At 36.1% G+C, this 13,055-nt stretch overlaps 1 protein-coding gene across 1 annotated transcript; it reads left to right on the top strand.

Moving 5' to 3' along the window:
* Nucleotides 1-1,662: 1,662 nt before the first annotated feature.
* Nucleotides 1,663-11,825, top strand: LOC127813117 (puromycin-sensitive aminopeptidase). Its single transcript, XM_052353883.1, has 31 exons — nt 1,663-2,028; nt 2,651-2,731; nt 2,835-2,879; nt 2,972-3,112; nt 3,223-3,298; nt 3,437-3,513; nt 3,842-3,955; nt 4,054-4,128; nt 4,220-4,327; nt 4,403-4,615; nt 4,732-4,793; nt 4,918-4,945; nt 5,030-5,116; nt 5,220-5,245; nt 5,339-5,402; nt 5,520-5,600; nt 5,917-5,964; nt 6,064-6,099; nt 6,482-6,538; nt 6,633-6,742; nt 6,882-6,962; nt 7,053-7,236; nt 8,759-8,907; nt 9,002-9,140; nt 9,234-9,380; nt 9,523-9,604; nt 9,728-9,903; nt 10,937-11,047; nt 11,147-11,263; nt 11,352-11,423; nt 11,552-11,825. Exons 1-31 carry the CDS (start codon nt 1,951-1,953, stop codon nt 11,630-11,632), a joined length of 2,946 nt encoding a protein of 981 aa, XP_052209843.1. The 5' UTR covers nt 1,663-1,950; the 3' UTR covers nt 11,633-11,825.
* Nucleotides 11,826-13,055: the final 1,230 nt, after the last annotated feature.

Raw genomic sequence — 13,055 nt, 5'->3', positions numbered from 1 at the left:
TATGCACGTCAAACCCTAATCAAATGGGATAAATGCATGTTGGGCTACAAGCCAACATCAAAACATTGTATTTTCATTGGGGGTAAACTCCAACCACATGTTACAATATGAATCATGTACTAGGCCTTGCTTTATAAGAGTGGATTGTGCCTATGTGTTTGTCAAAAATAAAATAAAAGTATTTTAAATGACTAAATTTATATATTTTATTTCTGTACTTTTATATTTTTCTTATATGATCATTTAAATTTTTATTATTTCTATTATACTTTTAAACTTGATTTTTGAGTTCATTTAACTTCTATACTTTAACATTTTTTTTTCGTGAAGTGACTTAAACTTTTCGTTATTTTAATTATATTCTTAAATATTTTTTTATAGTATTTTCGTGCATAAGAAATTTTAACGTAACAAAAAGGGTTGTTTTTAGGTAAAAAAAATTAAAAAAAAACCCAAAATACTAAAAGAAAAAAAATCATGAGGGTCTATAAAAAAAATCAAGATTTAAACTTTAGTCGAAATAAAATTAATAGATAGAGTTTTTGTGTTCATTCAGGGTGAATTCATTTATGGATTATTAAAATAGTTATAATGTGCAAAAATAATAATTGTTTATATACATTAAGAACATATATGCATGGATGGAGGGGATGCACTTGGAAGCTCCCTGGAAAGTGCCCTTCCTGAGGGCACACTTTCCACTGCTCATAATGAGCCCCATAAACAGGAAGCTGCCCCTTCTTTATTTACAGGAAACCACGTATAATTAAATAATCATAGGTACCAAGGCACATGCACCTTCCCTGCAAGCTAACAGTCCATTATCCACTGTTTTAAAGGATGAAATTTCTTCCTCTCATTTACGAAAATATGTATCGTGTTAGTGTTTTTGAAATGTTTTTATTTTAAAATATTAAAAAAATAAATTTATGAAAATCTAAAAAGGTGGGAGGAGAGGGAAATTTGGCTGTTTATCGAAAACAACAAGGCCCATGGAAGCCCAAAAAGGGGGGAGAGATAATAGTTGCCCGTTTATCTAAAAGAGCAAGGCCCATGGAAGCCCAAAACTGGAGAGAGAGGCGGAGATTTGATAATTTATCTAAGACAGCAAGGCCCATGGAAGCCCAAGACACAGGGGGAGAGAGAGAGAGAGAGAGAGAGAGAGAGAGAGAGAGAGAGAGAGGGGCCCGTGGAAGCCTAAAAATGGAGAGAGAGGCAGAGATTTGATAATTTATCTAAGATAGCAAGGCCCATGGAAGCCCAAGACACAGAGAGAGAGAGAAACAGCAAGGCCCATGGAAGCCCAAGACAGAGAGAGAGAGAGAGAGAGATAAGCTGTGAAAATCAAAATTACAAGGAAGTTGTTAATGATGGGCCCAAAGAATCTCCTTCAACCGTGCTGCTTAGCCACGCAAGGTACATTTATATTATGTTATAGTTTAAAAATTTTATCTTTAGGTTCTTTTTCCTATATAAATATATATAAATATCGATCCTTATCTCCATCCATCACTCCCCCAAAAAAATCTTTTCTTGGAGGGTCCCTTTGTTCCATCTTAGGTTTCCGGGGGATTCACACTGTTCTGTTCCTCTGATCAGTTGAACCAAAGGTAATGCCTGCGAAGGGATCTCTTTATCTTTTTGCCCATATTCTCTGTATAGTTTGTACATATATTATGTCTGTTTTATTTTTTTCTGAATTTTCTTGTCCATGATTTGGATTATCCATATCTTTACAAACATCCTTATAAAAACGCAAACTGGCTGTGGGTTCACTCGGTTTCCTCTTGTGGGGTTCTTCGATCTGGGGCTTTTGGATATCTCTGTGGGTTTTCAGCAACTGGGTCTCTTTTCTCTCTGGTTAACAATTTGAAATACAGACCCTTTCACTGTTTGTAGAGATATTGATGTTTGAAGTAATAAAGCAGTGATAGAGGTTACTTGGGATTGATGGCTCGGTTGATTTTGCCTTGCAAAGGTTCGGGTTTGCCGAAGACATGCATTTTGGGTTTGATCTCCTCTGCTCATGTGATTACTCAGCCTTTCTAATTGGTAGCTACTGTTTTTTCGTAGTTTTAACATTTATTTGTGGTTGATTTTCGAGAAAGCGGATGAAAGTAAGTGAAATGATAGAAATTTTACCGTGGAGGGTGAGGATTTGCAAATCATAAAGATTTTCTTGTTATCATCCTATATATATTTTTACCACGCGTGGTAGCTTTTGCGCGTCTTCTTTGAAACTGCTAAAGTACGGAATGCACTCTACTCAATTTGTTGTCATTGTTGTTTTAGGATGCACATTAAACATGTTCTGTTAATTTGGATATGGACTTTGTTTGTTCCCTTCTGCTCATGGAAAATGATCTTTTGTCCAGGCTTAGGGTTAACTTATTTAGACTCTTATTGTTTCTGTCGTCAGTTAAATCTGAATTCATTATATACTCAGTTTCAACCTTAACCCTGTCCCTGCAAAAGAAAACGAAACAATAGAAATAGAAATAAGGTCTATTCTTTTTTCTCCTTTCATTCCTATCCATGCATTACAAGGCTGTAGATCATGTGTTTTGATGCCATGGTATTTTCGCTGGGAGCTCTATGTGAATTGCAATTTTCAGTAGGCAACTTACACACACCTCTGCTGTTATTACAGTTTCCAGCCACTTGTGGTGTTAGTTCTATTGGGCATACAGCTAAAAGTATCTCCAGATATAGGCATTGCCTTAGCTTGGAGGTTTGTGCATTTGCTGCTGTAATTGTTCATTTATTTGTGGTATTTCTGGATTTGTGTGATTTGAATTAGTCTTCTAACAAAAATCCTCTCCCCGTGCTATTAGGTTGCACATCGGAAAAATTTTTGTTTTCATCATCCTTCATCACAAGTGAGTTGTTATGAACTTATGATTGAATTTATCACTACTATTATGTCATTTTCATGCTCATTAATTAATTAAGCAAATGTCAACTGTCATAGAGGGTCAAGCAATTCAGCCAGAGGCTAATTTGTTCAGTTGCAGCAGAACCCTTACCGAAGCAAGTTGAAGAACAGAAAATGGAGATGCCCAAAGAAATTTTTCTAAAAGATTACAAGTTGCCTGACTACTATTTTGATACGGTATATATGTACTCACTGATGCATCAACTATAAAAGAATAGTCTCATACGTGTATATAGGACTGTTAATTTTGATACTGACATTTTGTCTCCTTAACTATGAATGTTCAGGTGGACTTAAAATTTTCGCTAGGCGAGGAGAAAACAATTGTCTGTTCCAAAATTTGTGTCTACCCTAGGGTTGAAGGTAATGTTGTAGCAATTGGCACTGCATGCCATAAAATATCTTCTACCGGATTTTATCTTTCTGAATAGTGTTGTGGTTTAATTGCACCAAAATATTGGACTTAAACTTCAAGTGGTGTACTTGTTATCTTGAGGATAGGTTGCACTTCTCCTCTAGTCTTGGATGGGCAAGATCTGAAGCTAGTTTCAATTCAGGTCAATGGCAAGGAACCAAAGGTATGCAATAAGTTTCTATAAAGTTTTGTGTTTCAGTGTCTTAACTGCTATGCATGAACATGAATTTGTTGGTGTTGCTTTCTCATTTTGGTCCACTGCTCTGAATTATTACAGTGTAAAATATTAGTTTCATTTCACTATCTTTTATTGCCCTCTATGACATTTCAGTGTACATGCATCCATGCATGTGTGTAGATATCCTAGGTAACATACTTGTGTGCATGCATGCGTGTGTAGGTATCACAGTTAACCAAAGTTTATACTGCATGTTTGGGTTCAAACTTCAGAAGGTTGCTCTTTCCAACTGTAGATCTTTGATGTGTTTCAGGAGGGAGATTTCCACTTGGATTCACGCCATCTGACTCTCTCATCACTGCCAAGTGGTACATTTACATTGCAAATTGTAACCGAGATATATCCACAGAAGAACACATCATTAGAGGTGAAACAGCATATTTTATCTACACAATTTTACACTTGTGCATGTGACTTTTCTTCCCCCCCTCTTTCTGTTTTTCCAATTTCCACTCTCAACTGCAGGGGTTATACAAATCATCTGGGAATTTCTGCACACAATGTGAAGCAGAGGGTTTCCGGAGAATTACATTCTATCAGGTTTATAATTTAAAGAAACTATACATCCTGACAATCACATATTAGACTCCAATCTGTTTTTACTTGATAATGACTTCATTTGCACTGTCAGGATCGTCCTGATATAATGGCAAAATACACTTGCCATATTGAAGCTGATAAGTCACTATATCCTGTGTTGTTGTCTAATGGAAATCTCATAGAGCAAGGAGAACTTGAGGTGAGTTCTTTTATTCATTAAGTATAGATGCTTAACTATTGTATTTGCTGAACTGTAAATTTTGTTCTGCTGCAGGGTGGCAGGCACTATGCTCTTTGGGAGGATCCCTTCAAGAAACCTTGCTATCTCTTTGCGTTAGTTGCTGGACAGTTGAAGAGCAGAGATGACGCCTTTACCACTCGTTCTGGTCGTAAAGTATCTCTTAGGATCTGGACTCCGGAACATGATCTACCCAAGACTGCACATGCCATGTATTCCCTCAAGGCAGCAATGAAATGGGATGAAGATGTGGGCTTTCCTTTCTCTCTTTACCTTTCAAGCTGTCCCTTGGATGCATTCTTTGATCTATCTTCTAGATGTTGATGCTAAAGTATTCTGCCTCATCTTTTGACATTTGCATACAGGTTTTTGGTCTCGAGTATGACCTGGATCTCTTCAATATTGTAGCCGTCCCTGATTTTAACATGTAAGTTGCAACATTTTCTGTGCGTCTAATATATGTTCTTTATCCTGATCTATGTTGTGCTTTGCAATTCTCTCTTATTTTCTTTTTCTAAATTACCAATTGTGTTTCATGTATTGACTGCCAGGGGAGCCATGGAAAATAAGAGCTTGAATGTATGCTTCTAGAAAACTTCCTAGCTTTTTGTTCACATCTACTGTTTCAATTTATTGATGTTTGTCTGCCTTGGTTTTTAACAGTTATTCAATTCCAAGCTTGTCTTGGCTTCTCCAGAAACTGCTACAGATTCAGATTATGCTGCAATTTTAGGAGTTATTGGTCATGAGGTTTGTCATCTATTTCTCAGTAATGTGTGTGTGTGTGTCTTATCTTTTGTTTCTTTTTGTTCATTGTGTCTAATTTGGGTTTTATTTCTTTTGCATGTTGCAGTATTTTCACAACTGGACGGGCAACAGGTCACCTTACATTCATACTCTGAATTTTTTTACTCCTTTCGTACAACCTTTTGGTGTTCTCTTTTCTAATCATTTGTCCTCTTCTTATTGTAGAGTGACATGCCGAGACTGGTTTCAGCTTAGCCTTAAAGAAGGTCTAACTGTTTTCCGTGATCAGGTATGGTTACATTTTTAATTATGAAGCAACTGCCATAAATGTGTGTGTGTGTGTGTGTGTGTATGTATATATCTTGTTTGGTTGTGTTTATGACTTTAATTTCTGTTTCTCTGGCAGGAATTTTCATCCGACATGGGGAGCCGTACAGTAAAGCGAATTGCCGATGTGTCAAAGCTTCGGAGTTATCAGTTTCCACAGGTAAATTTCATTTATTGGTAGATTTTATTAAAATTATGAATATTGCTTCCATTTTGTGGGTTTGCATCAATTGCTACTTGATTAGCATAACCATCGTTTTAATTCCAAGTAAAAAAACTATTGTATTTTACTCTCTATCTTTAGAACTAGAAAAGTTATAGTGAAGCCTTTACCTGTGCAACATCAGTTGCTAATGGCATAGTTGAAAACATGGAGAGCCGATTTGTTAGGTATATTTGCTCATTTCATCTGACTACTGCTGCTCTTTTTTTCATTAGCTTATTCCTGTTGCAATTTTGTTTGTCTTGCTTGCCAGGATGCCGGACCCATGGCTCATCCTGTACGGCCACATTCTTATATTAAGGTTTGAAAATTTTCTATTGAATAATTCCTCTTTATTCTAGAGCTATTGACTACATTCTTAGAAACTGTATTCATGTTGGTATCATTTGTCTTGTGACAGATGGACAACTTCTATACAGGCAAGATCCTGTCTTGTGTCTTATGAAGGGGGATTCTTTTGTTAAATATTCAAATAAGTTTTTGTTTGGTCTAGGAAACTATAATATGCTATTGACTTGACTTGTTTGAATATTTGTGCCATCTCTTCATGCTGTAATATTGGTTATGATGTCTAATCCGGGACATTCACTGCCACAAACTTGCAGTCACGGTAGGGTTCTATAATTCTGTCTCACTTCTTATGCTCATTCTCGTGTTTCCTTTGGCAGACCTCTAACTGTTTTCCTTTGTTCTTTTCTTTTATTACAGGTGTATGAAAAGGTTTGGATATTTTTATTCATGTACTCTCTATCTCCCTACTTTTCTGTGGATAACAATTATTGCAACTTACTTCGTGTATTGTTTTATCTTTCTATCAGGGAGCTGAAGTTGTGAGAATGTACAAAACCCTATTAGGGAGCCAAGGGTTCAGAAAAGTAAAAACTAGCTTAACCTACATGTACACGATTCTTTATTTTACATGTGACACAGCTGCTTTCTGCAAACTGGTAACACCTTTTCGCTTTTCAGGGCATGGATCTATATTTCAAGCGGCATGATGAGCAAGCTGTAACTTGTGAAGATTTCTTTGCTGCCATGCGAGATGCTAATGATGCAGATTTTGCTAATTTCCTTTTGTGGTATGTTACCAACTAGTTTTCGTTTGTTTTATCTGATGCTTAACACATGAACTGTAGACAGATGAGAAATCATTTATCTGTTGCTTATGCTTTTGAGTGATGCCCCCCCCCCCCCCCAAAAAAAAAAAAAAAAAATCAGGTACTCCCAAGCTGGAACTCCTCGTGTGAAGGTCACTTCATCCTACAATGCCGGGGCTCATACTTATTCCTTAAAGTTTAGGTATACTTCCAAATCGGATTTATGATTTGTGTGTCTGCAAACGTTGGGTTATGATATCATAATGAAGTGCTCTGTTTTGGGTTTCCATAGGCAAGAGGTGCCACCAACCCCAGGACAGCCAGTGAAGGATCCCATGTTCATTCCTGTATCAATAGGTCTACTGGACTCAAGCGGCAAGGACATGCCTCTTTCCTCTGTGTATCATGGTGGGAAGTTGGAGTCCTTTGCACATGGTGGTCGGCCTATCTACAGTACTATTCTTAGACTAACGAAGGTAAGCTTTGAAAAGATGTGAATTGGTTCATGATCATGTTTAGAAAGCAAACCAGAGTTGACCCTCAGAAACATAGGCTGGTTTGAGTATTTTGTTGCTAAGTTACCCAAGCTTTACATGAAATGACATCTAAGGGACCTGCATGTAGCATAATACGATCCACCTGGTGCAACCTCGTAATCATTAAAGGGGATGGAGGTTATTTATATGCTACTGGAGGCATTTCTGTCTAGTCAATGCTCACTCTTATTTTGTCCTTGACTATATCTCATTGCATTGCATGATAAAAAATCTGCAGATGAAAATTCATCCTATCCTGTGGTGAATTCAGTGAGGGAGGCATTCCTACCTAGTAAATTCTCACTTTTATCATCCTTGACTATATCTTATTGCATTACATGATAAAAAATCTGCAGATGAAAATTCATCCTATCCTTTGGTTGAATTTGTTTGTCCTTTTACCTACCAACTAGCTTGTTTGACCTTCTGTGGAGAAAAGAGTCCAGTAAATCAATTTCAAATACCAAAGTTAAACCCATAATGTTGGGGTTTTGAGATTGACCAGTCTTGAGATTCTTTTAGTGCCCATAAGCTACTACAGAGACGGATATGGGTTTCATTTACAACTGTTCTCATCTTTTCAATATTCTGCACAGAGAATGATCGACACTGGTTTCTTCTAGTATTTTAATCAGAAATCTAAAACTTACAAAAGAAAACAAAATGCATCTATGATTCAAGAATACATTTATTAATTATGTGAGTAATGTGATTATCTTTCACTTAGTGAGACCATCTACATGAATGAAAACTGAGCAAAACCTTTCCTTATAGTAAAGGAATTCATATAAGATAAAAAGTCTTCTAATCGTTGCTTCCAGATGATTATAAATGTAATAATTTTTTACCTGGAATTGGTTGTTTACTATTATTATTGCTGGTACTCATAGAGAAAAAAGGAACTTTTCAAGTTTTCCTTCTCCTACAAGCAAATTCCATTTTTTGTTGAACCTATACATGGTACTTTGAGACGCTACTATCCAGGACTGTTATCCTCCTACCAAATGGGATTGCAAGAGAGGTGTAAGACACAAATGTTAATGAAGAATTCTCTAGAGCAGAGAAACTCACGAAGTACATATCCTGGAATTAGGTGAACATCTGAAATTCCAATTAATTTGATTAAAAGTGAAATACTAAATCCCAACACATCTTTGTTGGTTTTGAAAACAAATTCTGAATTTATGATATAACCAATGTCTCAATAGACATCTTTGTTGGTTCTCCATTTCTTAGCAAGAGAAATGCCAAGATATCATATTGAGACTGAGTCTACATATTGCACAGCCATATTGCACCATAATTCTATGATGGGAATCAGTTGGAATCTAAGAAATAGGACTATCAGGGATATGCTACCAAACTAAAGTGACGTAAACGTCTCCAAGCAAACAATAGTTGGAAGCTTATCTTTCTCCTTCTACTCTCTTAATAATTAAATGTTTTTGATGGTGATGAGCAGGAGGAGGAAGAATTTATATTCTCTGATATAGCCGAGCGGCCAGTTCCATCTATCTTACGGGGCTACAGTGCTCCTGTCAGACTTGACTCAGATCTTACTGAAAATGATCTATCTTTCCTTCTTGCTCATGATTCAGATGAGTTCAATCGGTAAGTCTTAATCACAATATATCATTCCCTTCATTTAGGAAAAGGAAGCCCTTTTTGTTTTCTGGCTGTGCAAACTAATTTTTTGTGCTTTTAGTTGGGAGGCTGGACAGGTATTGGCGAGGAAGCTGATGCTCAGCCTGGTTGCTGATTTCCAACAGAATAAGTCACTGACAATTTATCCACAATTTGTGCAAGGGATTAAAAGCATACTTTGTGACTCAAGCTTAGACAAGGTATTTGCTGTTTTTCTTTTCTTTTTTGGTTACTTCAATTCAAGGAAACAAAAATGATTGCACAAACCAGCTTAAATTTTTGCTATTATCCAGGAATTCATTTCAAAGGCAATAACTCTGCCTGGTGAAGGAGAGATCATGGATATGATGGAAATTGCAGATCCAGATGCTGTTCATGCAGTGAGAACTTTCATCAGAAAGCAGCTTGCTTCTGAACTGAAAGAAGAGTTTCTCAGCACGGTATTCATCTGTGTTGAAGTTATCTAACACTGCTGTACTTATCAAACGTACATACTTTTGTACATATATATATATATATATATATGATAAAACTGCCACATGCTTCCTCCCCTTGTGGGTAACTTGGCTTTGCATGTTACAGGTGAAAAACAACAGGAGCTCTGAACCGTATGAGTTCAACCATTCAAATATGGCGAGGCGGGCACTTAAGAACATTGCACTTGGTCTGTTTTATTTAAGAGTATTCTTTTCAAGATGGCTTCTTTAGGAATTCATTAGCAAAGATAGTACATTTTTTGCCATAAAAATTTGTTGAGTTATGAAATTTATATTTCTCTTCTCTGCAGGATATCTTGCGTCACTTGAAGATCCGGATCTGACTGAGCTTGCATTGCATGAATATAGAACTGCCACAAATATGACTGAACAATTTGCAGCTCTTGCTGCCATAGCCCAAAAGCCTGGAAAAATACGTGATGATACTCTGGCTGACTTCTATAGCAAGTGGCAGCACGACTTCTTGGTGAGTCACTTCCTGATAGTGCTTATAGTTATTTGTAAGTGTTTATTTGGTGTAAACTATTGTGGTTCAAAATTTACCTATATTTCCTACTTGAATAATTTAGTTGGTTGCGATACGCACAGTGGTCCTCTGAAGCAGTTTTTGCCAGAGTTGCTGCTAAGAGTTTCCATCTAAATTTACATTAAACAGACTTGTTCTAAATTCTCTAAATTCTTGTTATATACTGAATTAGCGTATTGGAAATGTGCAATTTGTGCCCAACAAGTATGCCTAGGTAGTAAAATGCTTTTGTTTAATTGCAAGTAAAAGAAGCATTCAAGAAATACAAATTTAGTTGCATCATGGCATCCATAGAAAATTATTTGAGGAACCCAACCGTAAAACTTCATACCCATATTTGTGCAGTAATGTAGTGTGCTTGAAACAATAAATTTCCTGACTCAAAGTCTGATTGTCGGGATTTTTGTATTTCATTTCATCAATTCTTGCTCATAGTAGTTGCTTTGAAGTGCCACTAGGGAACTATAAACACCAAGTTTAATGTGTATCATTTCCTTGTCTTCCTTTCATGTAGGTGACCCTATATAGTGGGATTAAGGCTTGATATGTTGTTGTATTTACCTAATTTTCTTTCCTCCCTAGAATCTCTTGGAAGTCATTGTCACTTCACATTGTTCATCAAACACACTGTGAAAAGTTTGAAGAGTAATTTCTATCAAACATAGTTCATCAAGTGGCTAACTATGTTCCTTAGCAATTATTCTTCACCATCAAGTCTCTAACATACATCGACATTTGAACAAATTGTTTCTTACAAGTGGATGTTTCTTGTCACTTTTCCAGAATAAAATGTACTAATGCTTATTTCGAGTCGATATTGCTAATCTCTCTCGTAATTGATCTTTGTGAGACAAAAAGTTATATTCCTACTCTTTTGGTTCTGCCTTATGCTAATATTTATAGAGATGGTAAAGGTGAAGGTGGACAAGTTTCTGCAGTTCTGCTGCCATAATTCTGTTTTACTTTTCTCTAGGTTGTGAACAAATGGTTTGCTCTTCAAGCTATATCCGACATTCCTGGGAATGTGGAGAACGTCAAGAACCTCCTAAACCATCCTGCATTTGATCTGCGCAATCCAAACAAGGTAGATGAAAGTTCTCACGGCGCCAAATGCACATGAACGGCACGTTTTTGGTCCAAGTTCATAGAAGTTGTACTCATTTTAGGATTCATTTGTTGGCAGGTATATTCACTCATTGGCGGTTTCTGTGGCTCTCCCGTGAACTTCCATGCCAAAGATGGCTCGGGCTACAAATTCTTGGGCGAGCTCGTGTTGCAGCTGGACAAACTGAACCCCCAGGTTTGAGTCTACAGCTCCCTCAAATCATCAGCATCTAGTTCTAGGATTAACTGCACTTTATCGCTGACTAAATCTCCCTGAATTGCAGGTGGCTTCCCGGATGGTGTCAGCCTTTTCTAGATGGAGGCGGTATGATGAAACCCGGCAAAGCCTCGCCAAGGTATGAAACTCTGAAAGATGATTCTCCCTATACTGGCATTGCTCGATTTGTTTGAGTTTTAACAAGGTGCAGCCCCTCCTTAATCATCTTCCTCGTCGTAAAAACTGAACTATTGCTTGCATTTGCAGGCTCAGCTGGAGATGATTGTGTCCAGCAATGGACTTTCAGAGAACGTGTTTGAGATTGCTTCTAAAAGTTTGGCTATTTAGAAGGGTAATTTGCCTGTTCATGACAAGGATCTGCATGATTTTGTGTCTTGAGCTTTGGAACTGGTTTTCCATGTAGAAATATAACTTGGATCTTCACATCCCCCAGTGGATTTGAATAAATAGGGTTTGTTCTTAGATCACAAGATTGAAGCAAAGTGGTTTTGGATCTATGGTGAGTTTGCATTCAACTTCATTTAGGTGATGTTTTTTCTTTTATTTTTAATTTATTTGTCTTCTCTTTGTTTATCATTCAATGGGTGGCATAATTATTGAGAAAGTCAAAGAATAGAATGGCCACTTAAGCATTGGGATGAGAAAAAGATGGGTCCAACCTCTGTTAGTGTTCATGTGATAATGTCAAAGGGGGACCATTAACTCAAAATGTCCCAAAATTATTTAGTAGTTTTATTGATAAGATATGAAATAATTCAAATTAAGTACTAATTAGGAAGTGTTGCTTGAGAAAGATTATTTGAGTTCAAATTCTCTTATACAGGCTAGATTATGACTTTTGATATAATCTCAGGTAAAATTTATTTTAAAAAATTAGCTGTTAAAAGAGAAGATATCAAAGAGATTATAAATCTCATATCAAGAGTTTAAATTTTAATGTGGGATAAATCTCATATCTTGTAATGAATCATAACATACCATTAAGCTCCGCACTCCAGCGCATGATGACATGTGCACTTGTCACGACTAGTTCTGAATGAACACTGTAATGCTTTCAATTGGGAGACATGGGATCGATTTTGATATTATTGTTATAGTCTTTTGAGTATAATTTATTCTCAAAAGTTAATAGTCTAAAGGAGAGTGTTTAAGAGGTTATAAACTTCACACTAAGAGGTTTTTAATGTAGGACAAATTTCATATCTTATAGTAGATTATAACATAATTAATTTAGTATTTAAAAATAAGTAAAATAAATAATACTAAATCTCTAAGTATTAAATGCATTTATCTATTAAAATTGGGCCCCTTATATGGGTTGATCTTACAACGATCAAATAAGATTTTTAATGGAATGTTTGCCTAAAATTTTTGGATTTTGGGAGATATTTTTTAACTATAAGTTTTTTTTTTACACTTAGTAAAAAATTTAACTAGACATATGTCACGTTTTGATCAACATGACACTTGCTAGATTTTGTATTCTCGCCAAACTCATCTTTTCTAGGATTGAATTCTTACAATCTGGTGATCAACTAAAATCTTGATAAACTAAGAATAAATCTCTCTTTAATTTTAGATCTTAATTTTTATAAGATAAAAACTCTTAAATGCTGTTGAACAAAGAAACGTAATCATAAACTAAGAATTATTTCCTCATATCTATACAAGAGAAAGATTTTTTTTCTCGGGTAAGTATTCAATCATTCTCAATGTCAACTCTAAATTATTTCTATCTTCCATGCTAGAC

Source organism: Diospyros lotus, chromosome 11 (assembly GCF_014633365.1).
Source record: "Diospyros lotus cultivar Yz01 chromosome 11, ASM1463336v1, whole genome shotgun sequence".
Taxonomy (NCBI): Eukaryota; Viridiplantae; Streptophyta; class Magnoliopsida; order Ericales; family Ebenaceae; genus Diospyros; species Diospyros lotus.
This window is presented reverse-complemented; position numbering and strand designations above follow the sequence as displayed.